General features: G+C 39.9%; 2 protein-coding genes across 3 annotated transcripts; both read right to left on the reverse strand.

Moving 5' to 3' along the window:
- Positions 1-2,986: 2,986 nt before the first annotated feature.
- On the reverse strand, positions 2,987-5,395 carry LOC115692777 (scarecrow-like protein 9). Its single transcript, XM_030619734.2, has one exon. The coding sequence runs from the start codon at positions 5,277-5,279 to the stop codon at positions 3,114-3,116; it is 2,166 nt and encodes a 721-aa protein (XP_030475594.2). The 5' UTR covers positions 5,280-5,395; the 3' UTR covers positions 2,987-3,113.
- A 3,874-nt stretch (positions 5,396-9,269) lies between these two features.
- Positions 9,270-12,043, reverse strand: LOC115692787 (uncharacterized). 2 transcript variants are annotated; one of them, XM_030619746.2, is made up of 9 exons: positions 11,893-12,043; positions 11,007-11,081; positions 10,811-10,876; positions 10,572-10,669; positions 10,417-10,454; positions 10,220-10,307; positions 9,806-10,126; positions 9,647-9,712; positions 9,270-9,564 (listed from the first exon to the last, which is right to left on the reverse strand). In XM_030619746.2, the coding sequence occupies exons 2-9, from the start codon at positions 11,065-11,067 to the stop codon at positions 9,412-9,414; spliced, it is 891 nt and encodes a 296-aa protein (XP_030475606.1). In that variant the 5' UTR covers positions 11,068-11,081; positions 11,893-12,043; the 3' UTR covers positions 9,270-9,411. The 2 variants fall into 2 exon arrangements, with proteins under 2 accessions (XP_030475606.1, XP_030475604.1); XM_030619744.2 differs by lacking the exon at positions 11,893-12,043 and having other exon boundaries at positions 11,007-11,423.
- Between the last annotated feature and the right edge of the window lie 3,002 nt (positions 12,044-15,045).

Consider the following 15,045-nt stretch of genomic DNA (forward strand, 5'->3'; position numbering starts at 1 on the left):
AAAACTTGACTGCTTATCGTGGAGAGTTGTTTATCGAAGTTGAGCTGGTTTGATATTCAAGAGCACATGACAGTATCCTTTCTTGACAAAACTATGCATAATAATAATAATTTTTATCAATTTTTTAAGTAATTACCACGGGTAGGCTCTGCAAAGGTTGGTCGCCAGACTACTTGATTGAACAGCACATGATGGAGAGATGCAAAAAAATCGCTTCAAAAAACCTAATCTGGAGAAAATCATGACATGATTCTTGAGTGGAGCCTTCCATGTCAACGTGTTCTCTAGTTCAGTGTCGGTTCAATCAAACTTAGCGCGGACGACTTGGCAAAGAGTGACTTAGCGAGGATGAAGGGCACGCGGCTACTTGAAGCTGAAGAATGCAGACCCAGGTTCGACGTGCACGAGGCGTGAAAAGACAGTCAGTCAACCTCAAAAGCATATCCATCAGCTTCCCGTCGCCCCCGCCTCCGGTTGTGCCGACAGGGCCTTGTTTAAATTTACCAGATTACACGCGAGTGCTGCTGTAGCCTCTTTGTCCGCCTAATATGGAGGAAACTCAAGTGGGTTTTCCAAGAAAAACATGTAGATGTCGATGGAATCGCCAGGACCCTGCCGGGACTTTCGAATGATTGCGTTCTTGAAAGTCTGCGATGTTCTGCGAAATCTTGAAATTGGAAGTTTAGGGTTGGCTGTGACAGGAAGGTGTTAGGTTAGGATGAGAGGAGATCGTGGGCTTGGAAAAGAAGCAAGAAGAAGCGGAGTTAGCTTTGCATGCAACAGAAGAATCACCGTCAATGGTAAAATATGTTGTGCAATCGGCAGTAAATTTTAAATTGTCGAGGTAAATTTGTGCAACTAGCAGGTTACTGATTATCGTTTACGAGCGATGTTAGTGACATTACCGGTTGTAATTCGCTATGCAAGTTACGAGTCACAAACATAGCTCCGTTTTGTTATCATTTGAGTAAGTAATTTACTATTCAACTTACGAATGTCAATGTAATTGTAACTTATGAATTTTTTTTTATTAAAAATTTACTACTCAAAACTAAATCTTAGTGGTTGAAATAGTAAGTTACCACTGAAGCTTTACAATTTACCAAAGATGGCTATGCTTTTAAGTTACTAATGGTTAGTTATCGCCTAGTGTAATTAGCTTACCATCCGACTTACGGCGTCAATGCAATATATCTCATGAGACTTTTTAATAAATTTACTACTTAAAATTAAATCTTAGTGGTGTAAATAGGAAGTGAACTATGAATTTAATAACTTACCAACATAGCAAATTATAATCTGCTTGCAAAGAAAAACACGTCCGCTTGTAATAACGATGACTGTTCGTGAGTTGAGGTATTTTCAACCTGGTAAATTAATTATTTTATTAGTACGGTAGTGATAAATAGACTCTAGTACTCGTAAACTTGAAACAATAGTAATAATCTAGTAAAAATATACAGTGATAAAATAATTATTTTTTCGCAGATTACAAACTTTAACCAACACTAGTAGTAAATACGTGAGCAACTCTTTCTGTATGTACTAGCGGAAAAATGTGATGATCGTTTGTAATGGGGTAATTACCACAAAATTCCTAAATTTATTGTGCAGATATCAATTTAGTACTAAACATTTTAATTTTGCTAATTTATTTTTAAACTTTTTAACGATTTGCCAATATAGCCATTCTAGCTAATTTTGCCTGGAAATCGCTAACGTGGATACTGGCTATCCTCGTGGTACGACTTGCACTGACATGCGAATTTAGTTATTGGTCAAATTTTTTACTTACATTCGAATTTACCGTGGACCAAACAAAATTCCATTTTTTACAAACGAGATTTTAGGAATGTGCCTGCACTATATTTAACGCTGGTGGAAAACGTAAAAGATTTTAGGATTAGGAGGCGACGGAGAAATTTGGCAAAATCTTGGCTTTAAGGGGGGTGGGTCGACATGTAGCAACTTTCTATGAAATTACAAATGTTGATATAAAATTAGTTAAAACCTACAGCAGACACTTATCATCGGAGGCGGGTTTTAACTTTAATGCTCCGTTTATTTTGTAGAAAATTAAATTTTTTAAAAAATATTTTCCTAAAAATGATCGCTTGTAATAATTACTTAATGAAAAATATTTTCATTATCGATAATAATTTATGTTTAAATATTTTCGTGAACGATAGATATATTTTTTGTTCGTTCATTTTTATAAGCGATAGGAACGATTATTTTTAGGAAAATATTTTCCAAATCATTTATTTTTTGTAAAATAATCGGATTACGACACCACTTATCTCTCGTTCATTCATTTGATTTATGATCGGAGCATAGAGTCTAGAGAATTTTTTGGTCTGGTTCTTCCGAAATTCCAATCGCCATCATATCGTATACTTTTGAAATTTCTAGCTCGCTACCATTGAAATCCTTCGCTCGAATTTGAAAGGCCTTGGCCTTGCTAAGGGAAAGGAAACACGAGATTTTGTCCAACCCTCTATTTTGGTACCATGTGATCTCTTTAACGTTCTCCGTGTAGGTCTAAAACTTTGTGATATCACTATCAAATGTTCCCGATGAAAATATGGTTTAATATCTACGTTACGCGATAACCCTCACTAGATGGGATCATAGGTCAGGTGGGCTTGGGAAAGCAATTCCCTTCTTGAGCCTGGCCGGACCACCTTAGGGTAGCAGGTTTCGGTGTCCTTGTCGAAAATTGCATTTGAAGTGTGAGATCTTTGCAATTTTAGCTATGTTTACCCTTCACCTGGATATGTACCTATGTGAACAGCTGATATGCCTGGAAACTATTCAGGTGCTGGATTCTGCTATCCCTCAGTAACAATCATATAGTATCACATCATCTAAACAATGCTTATTCCTCGCCGGAAAAAACGAGACGCGAAAGAATCGCCACACAAAAGGGCACTGAGATCAGATGGTCGCGACGCAATGTGTTAAACAAGGGGATTTTCACATAAAAACCATTCACACATCTGGTAAATCCCACGTATATACATGTTCAGGAGAATCCTGACCGTGATTCTGATGTCCCCAGTCATCTTTTGATTTTTGACGGCTGCTGTAGCGACGACCTCATTTTTGCTCCTTCAACTATGTGCATACCGATCTCGCTGTGCCGGTTTCCAAGTAGAAAGGGCGCATAGAAACCGTCCTTTCCATCCTAGCAACAGCCACTTGCTGACTTCGTCTACGACGAAATCTTTGTGGTAGCTCGAAACGATCCGGTCGATCGTGAACCGCACTACCTTCCTGCTTAAGGGCACCTGCCCGAACCCGGCCCTCAGGTTGCGTAATTGCCACTGCTTGTACGTCTCCGGTCTCTCCACTCTCTCCCATCCCTCACAGGCAATCGAATTCAATGCCTCCCTCCCGAACATATCCTTCTCGATCAGCATCCTCTCCCGGTTTTCGCGGGGTATTATGGTGTCAAGCATGTCGAATAGAGAAGAAAAGTGATGCAGAGCCTCCCTAAACCGGGTGACAAAGAACGGGGCATTGTGGGTCCCGTTGATAACACCGTGGATGAAGAGATCCGGCTGGGCTCTTGTTATCAGGTTGAGGACAATGTCTCGCGAACTTTCTTCCGTGATGGTCTCGTCGAACAAGTTCTCGAACCGGTACAAGCAGTTAACTATAGTCACTTCATCCCTATCGATCTTGAGTTCCTCTAGTTTAATGAACTCCCACCTCTTCGCAATGGCGTTGTACTCAAACGGCACCTTGAAACTTTCAGCGTAATTTGCCAAGCGCCGACCCGTTTCCTCGACTCTTTCTGCGGGCCTGAATCCGGGTTGAGGCAAGTCTATGCCGGTGATCCGGAGCTTCGTGGGACGAGGTCTCCGGGCAAGGTGCTGAATCAGAGTGGGCCATTGGAATCCATAAAGAATGCCGAAATCGATGACGTGAACCCTCGTCTTATCCGCCACTGTATCCAATATCGTCAGGTTCGAGACGACATTAGAAGTTCTTTGGAATGGACAAGCGGCAAGGTACAGCTGGTACGCATTAAGCATATCAGTGGCGGCTGTTTTCTTATTGACGAGGCCTCTATATATTTGGCTGCCTGTGCCGGCGAACCGTGCCTCAAGACCATCAGCGAAGTAGTGAGCGAGTCTCTGGGTCCCATTACCGAAAGGTGAGGCGTGTTTCCTGATCTCATTCAGCAGAGCGTTCGCGCTCCTATGATCATTTGATGCCACGGCTTGTGCACATCGGATGAGGAGCGTCCTCACATCGACTACCTCCACTTTCCCTCTTTTCTTCTTGCCGCGACGTCTACCACCTTTGGGCTCTTCGATCTTGGGTGTGATTTCGTTCACTCCGTTCTTCAACGACGCACGGAGACTCAAAAGACGGGCCAGGCCCTCCCCTTGGCTGCTAAGCAGAACGATGTCGAAATTCTCCGAGCGAAGTTCGGATTCTTCATGAACAAAAGCCTGCTTGCTACTTCTCTCTTCCATGTTTCCTTCCTCCCTATGGAGACTCACTTTCCTCTTCAATGCATCGAGGCGGTTTGCCTTGTCAATCTTTCCATTCGGATTCGGAGATAGAAGTTTGGTATTTGCTTGATTAGGAAGAAACTTGCTGGATTCCTCGACCCCCATCCTAAACTGCCGAACAAATTGGCTCTCACCACACAAGTCAAGCATCTGCGCATTACCCGCTCGATTAGGTTGAAACGTTGCTCGACTAATATCTCTTTCAAAACTCACTGTACCGTAATTGCTTGGATTTTGAACCCAACCAGTACCAGCAATGTATCCATTTTGCCTACTGTCGTTAGTGCTAGTATATCTAGTGTTGTCTAAGAGACTGTCATTTGAGTGTTTGTCATTGTAGGTGACGCAATTAGCGCGGCTTGGCTCAGGTGAAGGCGGGTACTTCTTGCCGAGGACCTCGTAAAAGGATTTTTCAGCTGACAATAGATCCAAAGAATCTTGAAGCATGTATGTCTTCTCTTCTATGTCTTCTTCCATGAGAATGCGACTAATGTATTCGAAGACTGCATCAGAGAATTCAGCCTCTTCGGTGTATGGTGCATCACGACAATCATTTGAAAATGGGGCAACATCAACCAAAGGATGCATCTCTCCGCATTTGTCGGGTGCGCTTTGAAAAGTCTGTCTTGAAACAAAACTACGATCTACAACAGCAGATATTGACTGATCGTCCGAGCGGAACCCATTAGAAGGATACAAGGCTCCCATCAGCGGATCCATCAATGCGTTCTCACTCTGACGGTAATAGAGCATGAAAATACCAGCTTCACTGCAATAGACTGGTTATCTTAGCGCAAAGTTCGTGGTTTCGTTGCTTTCAACTAAGAAAAATATTCTCAGCTAGCTGACTTATCCTATTGTAACCTCAGACTCAGATTGCCAACCTGAACCGAAAAGAATCAATCTATACTAGTTCTGATATTTTCCAGTAATATTTGAAAAGAAAACGGTTTCTCGATGCCCATCATTGTTGCCAGTGACAAGTAGATCAAGTAACCAAACCAACCATAATTTGCAGATGCCCTTTTACCGCATTCATATAAAATGCCGAAACTCAGATGTCCTCTACGATAGTTGACGACTTAATTTACCTATTCTCTGCTTAGAATTTTCTTTGCATCGAGTTTTGACAGGAAGATCGAAAGCGTACCTGAAGGATATCCCGGTTCCAGAGAGAGAGAGATGAGGCAGCAGAAGCCGAGCCCAGTCTTCATGCGCCTGAAGAATAGCAGCAAATTACTGCCGCCACCCAAAGATCATTACTTAAAGACAACAAATTTCTTCACATGCTGACCACCTTGTCAAGCGTAGAAAATTTAATAATGTAAAGGAATCTGTCGCGCTAAAATATTATGTGTGTCGATTCGTATGTATGTACTTAGACTGGAAAACACATGAACAAAGTCATTGTTTTCATTTCATAGTCTGGTCTGCAGCGATTGCTAATATTATAATGGATCGTGCATACTCATCGCAGGAATCAATGTCGAAATAAAAAAGGTCCCCTGGTCGGTCAATCTCCCGCGAAAAGGTTCACTCCATGTGCTCTTCATCGACTGCAGAACTGGAAAAGAGGTACAAGGTAATGAGTCAATGCACCAGATGGGAGGAGAGCGACGACTTCGAGATCTGTCCTTTCTATCTCGTTCTCTCCATGTGAATGGACCTGCCAAAATGAACTCAGACACAATGTTATGTCCAAAAAAGTTGATCTAGACTCGCCAGGATCATATCATTAGGCGCAAGTTTTAGGATTTCAGTTGTGATTTTGAATTAACTCATTCAAGATATTATTCGCATTGGCCCGTTCCATATTGAGCCTCACGGTTTTGTTTTTTGACGTGCAAGTGGGCACTTGGGTCATTCATCCTAATAGTGTTCTCACCTCAGCACGCTTAAATATTGTTGTTATGTCAAAATGCGCATCCTTGAGTTAATTCCAGTCTTCAGACGTATCCCAAATTCTCTTTCCCTGTTTGGTGCACAATTTGGTGCATTTTTGCCCCTTTTATCATCCTAGAAGCCTACTAAGAGCTGCTCTTTAACCAGATCCTCGTGCCTCAGCGACCACTTTCCACCATGCTCAGACCAAGTTGTTCCAAAATGTAATAATGAGCTTAAGTAGCCCATTATTTTGTTAGTCAAGCGCAAGCCCGACAACCCTTTAACAATTTGGCCTTAAAAACTCAGCCCCCTTTCACTTATTCTTCATCAGTTGCACAAGTGAGCGTAAAAGGAAGACGAGACCACCGATAGACAAAACAACGAAAACGCAAGAAGGAGCTCGTTTGTGAAAAATAAGGAAAGAAAGGAGAGAAATTTTTTTTGCGCATACATAATTCGGATGTCTCGAGAAGCCAAATCAATTACAAATTGCAACGCCCGGTAAATATTCAAGCCTATTATTTATTTAATCAAAGTAATCTTCGAAGTTAGGTCTTAAATTTGGAGTTATGTGAAAGTCGAATTGTGAGGTTTGATTAAGAGGTTATTGAGCTTTAGATTTAAATGAAAATGGTAGATGAATGCATTGCAGAGCTGTGGGGTTTGATGAAGATCGATTCCAACATACGGTTTGATCGGAACGAATTTGTTGAAGTTTCGCATTCGAGTTGCGCATAGCGGACGATACGTGTAATAGATAAAGATGAATGCTTGTTATAAATGAGTTTATTTGTTAGCGTGCATGTGTTGTTTTTTCAACTAATAAGCATAATTAGTCGAGTCGTTTGTTAGATTAGTGTATCACTCAGTTTTTTATATCGTTTTTCGATTAATTGATAGGAATACGAGTGTGTCGGGTTGAGTAAGCATCGTATATTGGTTTTCAGCTTTCTTAGTTGAGTGGTGCTATTTCTTCTATGAATTTCTAAACTCATGTCTTGAAAGCAATACATATTCGATATTATTATGAGTAATGAAAAAACATGTTTGTTGCATAATAATCTGGATCAGGTATTTACTACTCTTTGGTCATTTTGAGAATGGTTGAGAAACATATTATGAAAAGTGTCGTGAAAGTTTACGTATATGTATTGCTTTGTGAATAGGTTTATGAAATGAACTCCGAAATAATTTGAGAAATGTTTTGTGAATGGCGCTACGAAATGTAATACATATCGATTTCTGAATTGGGTTTATGAAGAATTCCGAAATGGTTTGAAAAATACCTTGCGAAATGTATTCCCATTGACGAACGAAGTTGAGAATTATTATATGTTTTGGTTTGTGAAATTGATTTGTAATATATATATATATATATATTATGGAATGACTTTGTAGATTTTGGAGGATGCTGTTGTGGGTTTGTGTTGAACCTCAGTGTTTCTATGAACGCATTAAGGATTTTATGGGTATGCGTATTAGTTTCAGGATATCCTTGTAGGCCGGTCACCGGCAATATAGGAGGAGACCTACCTAATGGGGGAATCTTGCTCGCCTTTGTCACGGGGCGTTATGCGTAATTATGGTTAAATACTTAGAGCATGAGATTGATTCGTGTACTGGACCATTGAATATTCTGTTTTGATATTAGTGATGAAAAGGGTAGTTCTACTATGGGTATAGTTATGTTGAAGTAAAATATAACTCATTTTGATCTTGTCAGTTCGTTATATTTTGAATTTGGTGTAAATGAGTTATGTTTTCGTGTCTTAAATGTGTAGTGCATGCTTGATCTGCTTAGAAGAGATGTATTACTCACTGGGCTATGATTGCTCATTCCATTTATCTTACTCGCTTTTCTTGTTCTTCAACAAACCGTAAGTAGGACGAGAGCGTTATTGTTATTAGGAGGATATTTTGATAGTGGAGATTTTTGGGTATGAGTTGTATAGAGCTATGATAAGCTTCTGAGTTAGTTGTTTGTTAGATGTGTCTATATATCATTTTGATGAATTATAGAACACTCTGATATTATAACTAGATGACCTTGTATCAAATATATATGGATGTATACATTTCGATATCAAGTTAAGTTATCGTTATGTTTTAGACTGCGTCCTTTGGGTAAAAGTACGGTTGTGTTATTGCCCTTGTTTTTGTTGAGTTTGGGGGGTGACAAGTCTTGCTATCTACTTTCTAGCAAAAAAAAAAGTCTTGCCATCTACTCTTATGGTAAATCTCTCAAAAATAGCAAAACCTCCTAATGAAATTACCATTACCTATTGCAGACATGCTCAATCAAGGTAAGAACACAATCTACCGAATAAAAAATCATGCAACTCCACGATTCTTTAGGCCCGTAGAATACTTGTTGAGGTCCAATATGTACAGGCTGAGGGTGGAGACACAAAATCATCCAGTGGAATTACCTTGTCCTGGGAAAACGACAAAAAGGAGAGGTAAATGAAAAGGTTGTTCTAGGGACAGGTGCTGGATCGCTTAGCTTTTGAGAAATGGGAAGAGCGAAGAGATTGGAGACAAGTTCAAGGGCCTTATTTGTGCAGCAAGCCCCAGCACTAAAAAGGTTTGATGACTGCAATCGATAGAGTTGTCTGAGGATTACATAATAGATCAATCAGTTGGTAAATTGGTGTTACAGGGATGGATCGGATTCGAGGTGCGCTCGTTTCCACATTGCAAATCTATGAAGAGGGATTTTCCAGGATGATTAAGTTTTAATAGTTCAATGCCATGTTTTGTCAGACAATATGCAGATGCAGAATTCGATCCTAACTTAACTAGAACAGGAAACCAAATTTATTGCAATTGTGAACATCCTAGACCGAAAACGGGAGAAGGTACAGAAAAGAACATTTTAATATACAACCAAAGCTTACAGCTGAACATGTGCTTCATCTACAAAATTAAAAATTTAGCATAGACCGTAGATTTCCAGAACAACATTCCAATTCTTCAATTAAGAGATCACATTAACTTCTATCTAAGCTGTCACAGAAGTCTCTACAGCGATGGCACCAGAGTAACCGACTTCCGACTTCAAATCAGCTTCCCATAGTTCAGGCAATGCTTCCCTCAGGTTGTGGATGCTTTCCAATGCATAATCTGCGCCTTTACACCGTTGAGAAGTTCCAATCTGCACATGTTTTACAATCGTCTTCGGATTCAGTAATTAACAATAGTGAAGATTTCGGTACAGGGCTCCAGTTTTTACTCACCAGCACAGTGTGAAGTCCAACTCTTTTCCCTGCCTGTATGTTGCGAACGCTATCATCAAAGAATATCTGAGACACAAGAACCAGATAAGAGAAATATTACTCAGTATTATGACATAAGAGCAGGTCAGCTGCAAAAATGGCTGTTAGAGATAATCTCACCGTTCTGTGAGGATTGACGTCAGCAATCCTAAGTGCTTGCTCTATGGCTTCCTCCGATGGTTTACATACAACTGGCGTCTTTGGTAATCCCAAACCCAGATTGGGTCCTGAAAAATGCCCGATGATGTCAAAAATCTCTGAACTCCCACTGTTAGCACTGCCAGGTGATTCCACAAACTCAACGTCGTCCTCATCGCCAGATGCAACACTGCCGCGAACAGTGTTTAATGTCTCAAAGCAAATGATCCCTTCAAAGCAGTCTTCAAGGCCGAGCCTGCTCAAAACTTTTGCGGCATGGATCTTATCCGCATTCGTGAATATCTGGTCAATTCGCAGAATGATGTCAGAGGTGTTTCAAGGGTACTCATGAATAACTGTGTCATTAGGCTGGGATATAGACGGCGAGGCACATACAATTTTGCGGTATGGCAGGCTGAGCAAGAGACTCCGAAGTACCGGGTCTGGTTTCAAGTTTTCATAGGGCAATCTTCCGTGGACGAAACTGTAGAACCCATAATACTTTTAGCCACATTCATATCATCAATAACAAGAAAAAATTCTTCATCTAGTCAATTCAGATTTTAATAAAGGGTGGCTTCACTTTGTCTTACCTATGGTACTGGTCATAATCGAAGTCATAGCCAATCCCCTGCTCAGGAAATGGCCAAAAGCAAAAAATCAATATAATCGTCTAACTAACCATACGCCCATCAGAAAACTTTAGAAAATGGTGAGTAACTACGGAGGGCAATGACCAAAATCATACCCTGAGACCAGCCATTGTTGTCCCATAGTTTTTGTACAGGAGGTTGCACAGAGCATCCAATTTGCTCTCATCTATGCCAAGCTTTTCAACCATATAATCTACAGAAAGAAAAATGAAAAAAACGAAAGGACCCACGTCAGAAACTGCGCTAACAAATTAATCTCCTCCTCAGCAGTCAGCACCCAAGTACAGTTCAAATAGAGAAGACAGAGAGTTGAGGCAAGACATGGCCAATTTACCTTGAATATTCTCCAGGCATCCTTTGGCAATGCCACAACTGAGCGGATAAAGGGTGTCATCTAAATCTGCAAAATGCATGTCAAAGACAGTACTTTTTCATCAATCCTCCTATTCTCAACAGAAAAATTCAAAGATTTGAGGAAACATGCATACAAAAGAGAGATCCAAAAACATGGGGCGGGAGGTTAATATTACCAAAGAGAAGGCAGTCATATTTGGGACTCTGAGATGGGCAAAACAGGTCCTGGAACTCCATCTCCGTCACAGAACCTTGAAAAGGAAACGAAGAGGCATGAGTAAAACGTTCCATCGAAGTCTCGAGTCCCCTAAGGTTATCTGAAAGTTCAGTCTGAGCATTAAAGTGAGGAACTTCATGGCTGGTACGAAGTCAAGAGTCTTCGCTCAGATGACAGACAGAGAAAGGAAACAGTTAAAGATGATGAGTGGCCATTAACAGATGGATGGCTCGGTTTTGTTGAGGAAACAAGCCATGGACAACCACCACCACCACCACCACCACCGTGTGGTGGAGGTGGAAGAACAATTGGACGGTGGTGGTGGTGGAAGGACAATTGGACCACTGGATTTTCCATCAACTGAACAAGTGGTCCATCCACCTCACTCAGGCGCGTGACTCAGAAAAATTGGTTTCGATTTTTAAAACTAGCATTAATAAGAGAACATGTGAGCTTGTCAGCCATAGGAAAAGTCGTGAGGAAATCCAGAAGACAGACGAGCATGACGAAACGACATCGGATGGAGTCGGCAAAGAGGAACAATGTCATTTTTTTTTTCAAAAATTGGTATTTTCTAATTGCATGGCAATTCTACTTTCAAACGTAGTATGTATGGACGACACCCATCTTGACATCAATGGGCCACTAGTAACCGTCCATTTGGAAGAGTTGATTGACTTGAAGTCTCCATTATAAAAAAAAGAAAGATGCCCTTTTAGAGCGTATGCTCCAGAAGTTGCTTCCAACAAGAAGTCCCAACTCCACAACTTTGTCCAACAAAACACGGACTCCAACAAAAAGAACCCAATTGAGCTTCATCTAAAGAAACTTAACGTTAAACGTACCGGTCGAAGATGAGCAATGCAGGTATTACAAGCAAGAAACAGAAATGAACGAAGGTGGTTCAATGCGAAAGAGCAGAGAGAGGCAAGAGGGAGCGGGGGAGGAAGAAGGGGAGGCAGAGATGGAGTATATATAGGCAAGAAACCACGAAGGGCCTTTTGGTTCATTATCACGAGTCGCTTTCATATGGAAATAATCTAGTGTTTTAGCTTGTTCACGTTTAGTTGATTAACTAATTGATTAATAGCGAAAACGAAGTTGACAGGAAACCACACTGTTCTTGCCTAGCCCAAATAAAAACACACAAACTCGAAAAAACAATTTGGGGAAGATCCCATCAAGATTGGCATTAGAAAAGTCAAACAAGAAAACCAAAAAGAGTTGTACTTTCTCGACTCTTTCTGGCCCGTGAATTCAATTCCACAACAGAGTACGTAGTCCTTGGAGTTGGATCCGCTTGTTTATTCTTTTCAATGGAGAAGGGGGTTCTATTTTAAGTTAATTAATTTCGAGCCAATAAATATATTCTTATTTATATAGGTCATATATTAAAAAAAGACCAGGTGGTCGATTCATACATAGAGTTTATAGGCGCATTTTATTCACATATAGGTGGCCTTATTCTTCGCTATGAGGTCAATTCCGTTTGGTCATTCTTTTGATCAACTTATTCACTCATTGTGTGCAGTACATTCCATAGAACCGAATCTCGTGGGATAATTTCCAAAACGACGCGCAATTATGTGCGCAAACCATGAACTTGGAATTTGGTCCTCTCCTTATAATTTTTTTGTAAAGTGAAAAACCTACAAAACCGGTGATCAAGGAGGATGGCAACCCCGCATTAGTCCCTCCTCCCCGATCTACCATAAACTAGTTACATAGCATGTGCTAAAGTGCGGGTACGCGTTCGTAAATACATTTTCTTTTACTGTTGTTTGGACTCATATAGAATTTTCAACACGACTTTATATTAAAAGATGTGCCAATTTATATTAATTTCAATAATGGAGTACAATATCTATTTATAATATTGAATCGTAGAAGCTCTACGACTCTTTCTTCTGTGGGACAAGATCTTCGAGGGCTTGATGGCTTAATATCTCATTGAATATCACAAAAATCGAATCCTCCCCACGAACGGGACCTAATGGCTGGTTCTCAAGTTGAAGACGATTTGAAATCTAAATAAATATCCAATATATTTTAATATCGACCTAATAAATGTTGATATAATTCATTTAATTGATTAATTATGGAATGATAAGCTCTTATCTGATTCTTTTTTCCTCTAGAAGTATCTCAATTTCAAATTTAGTAGATTTAGTGAAAGTGAAGTTTTTGGCCCTAAGAGTTCATTGTATATTGATTGATAACATTTTCATGTCAGCAGCATAACTAAAGAATGAAAAACTTTTTCATACACAAAGAATAATTTATTCAAAATCCACTCAATTATTGGTCCCCAAGTACTAATTAATAAAAGATTTATTGGTCCCCATTCATCCTCTCCCTCCCTTGCGGTCTTCCAACGTGTTCTTGATGGCAAGCAACCGGATGGACCCTTCCTAACTTGGTTGCTTTCGGCACAAAAGAAATTCCTCCGGATTTGGTAAAGTTATTAGGTATTTCCCTTGCTCGTAAAATGACATATTGCTAGTAGATTTACTCCTTTTTCTTTTGGTAAATCTAATTTCTTATTTTTCCATAATCAAACGGGGATTAGCAATTTGGCTCTTCATCACAAAAATATGTATGCGGTAATTTATTAGGGGTTAATACTACATAAAAACTCCAAACTAGTACACACGTGATAATTTTATCCAAAACTAATTTTTTGATCACCAAAAATCCCAAATTGATACGTACATTTGTGATAATTTTACCCTCTATTAGTTTCCGTTAAATTTTATTGTCAAATTTATGAGTTGGATGACACGTGGCAGTTGTCTGGTGTATCAGTTTGGGGTTTTACCATCCGTTTGTTACTGGTGTACCAGTTTGTGATTTTTCACGGTATTAATCTAATTTAACGGAGGGCAAATTTGTCACAGGTATACCGGTTTGGGATTTTTCATGACAAAAAAATTAGTTTGGGGTAATTTTATCCCAGATGTACCCATTTAGAGTTTTTTTTGTGGTATTAACCCACTTATTAGCTAAAAAATTAAGGATTTTGTTAGGTAACACGTCATTTATTCATGCCAATTGCCACTTTCAGTAGCCCTCATGCGATTTCCAAGATGCTGATTTTCCTCATGTCGTGGAGCACGCACACATGTTTTTTATTGTTTCATTTACAGGAGCCGTGAGTGCGTAAAGCAAGGAAGAAGCATTGAAATTCAACATTAGACCGCTGAAGGAATGTGATTTACCGACTGATTAAATATTACTTTTTTTCGAGGTTTGATTTGCTGTCAACGAGGGAGAGATGCGAGGATTTGGGATTCTGAAGTTGGATGCCAAATCGTGAGGCCACTTGCGAAGGCACAGACGTGGAGAAGTGGTCAATTACCACCGGCTACCATAAAGTGTCAAGATTGGAGTAAAATTTAGCACGCCCGTGATCCATTGTCGTCTTTCCCTTATTTAAAGAAGAGAGGAGTGTGGAAGCGAAATTGAGATCTTTGGGAAAGTCTTTGGTCAAATTGGTGGTGATGCTTTTGGGTGGTGATAGCTGTAAAGCACGGCCAGTTCGAAATATCTGGGAAGGTTGGTTCGAGGGGCATCTTCCTTCCGTGGAAAAGATGGGCGCGAATGATTCGAATTTTGGATCCGTGAATCGAGCAAACAAAAATAATATTTGGGCTTTGTATCGTATGATAATATATTGGGAAAATAACACAAACGGTCCTTGAAATTTGATCCAATTTTTAATGCGATCCCTGAACTTTTAATTTGTTCAATATGGTCCATGAATTTTAACCTAATGTGCAATGTGGTCCCTGAACTTTTAATTTGTTCAATGCGGTCCTTAAACTTTTGGTAGAAGCTTAATTTAGTCCCCGAACCATATGAAAATGTTCAATATAAGACTATATTGAACATTTTCATATAGTTCAGGGATTACGTCGAATATGTACCAAAAGTCCAGGATCATATTGAACAAATTAAAATTTAAGGGACCGCATTAAATATTAGGCTAAAGTTTAGGG

The sequence above is a fragment of the Syzygium oleosum genome, unplaced genomic scaffold (genome assembly GCF_021117445.2).
Source record: "Syzygium oleosum isolate NSW1041296 unplaced genomic scaffold, Sole_v2.1 Sole_v2.09, whole genome shotgun sequence".
NCBI lineage: Eukaryota > Viridiplantae > Streptophyta > Magnoliopsida > Myrtales > Myrtaceae > Syzygium > Syzygium oleosum.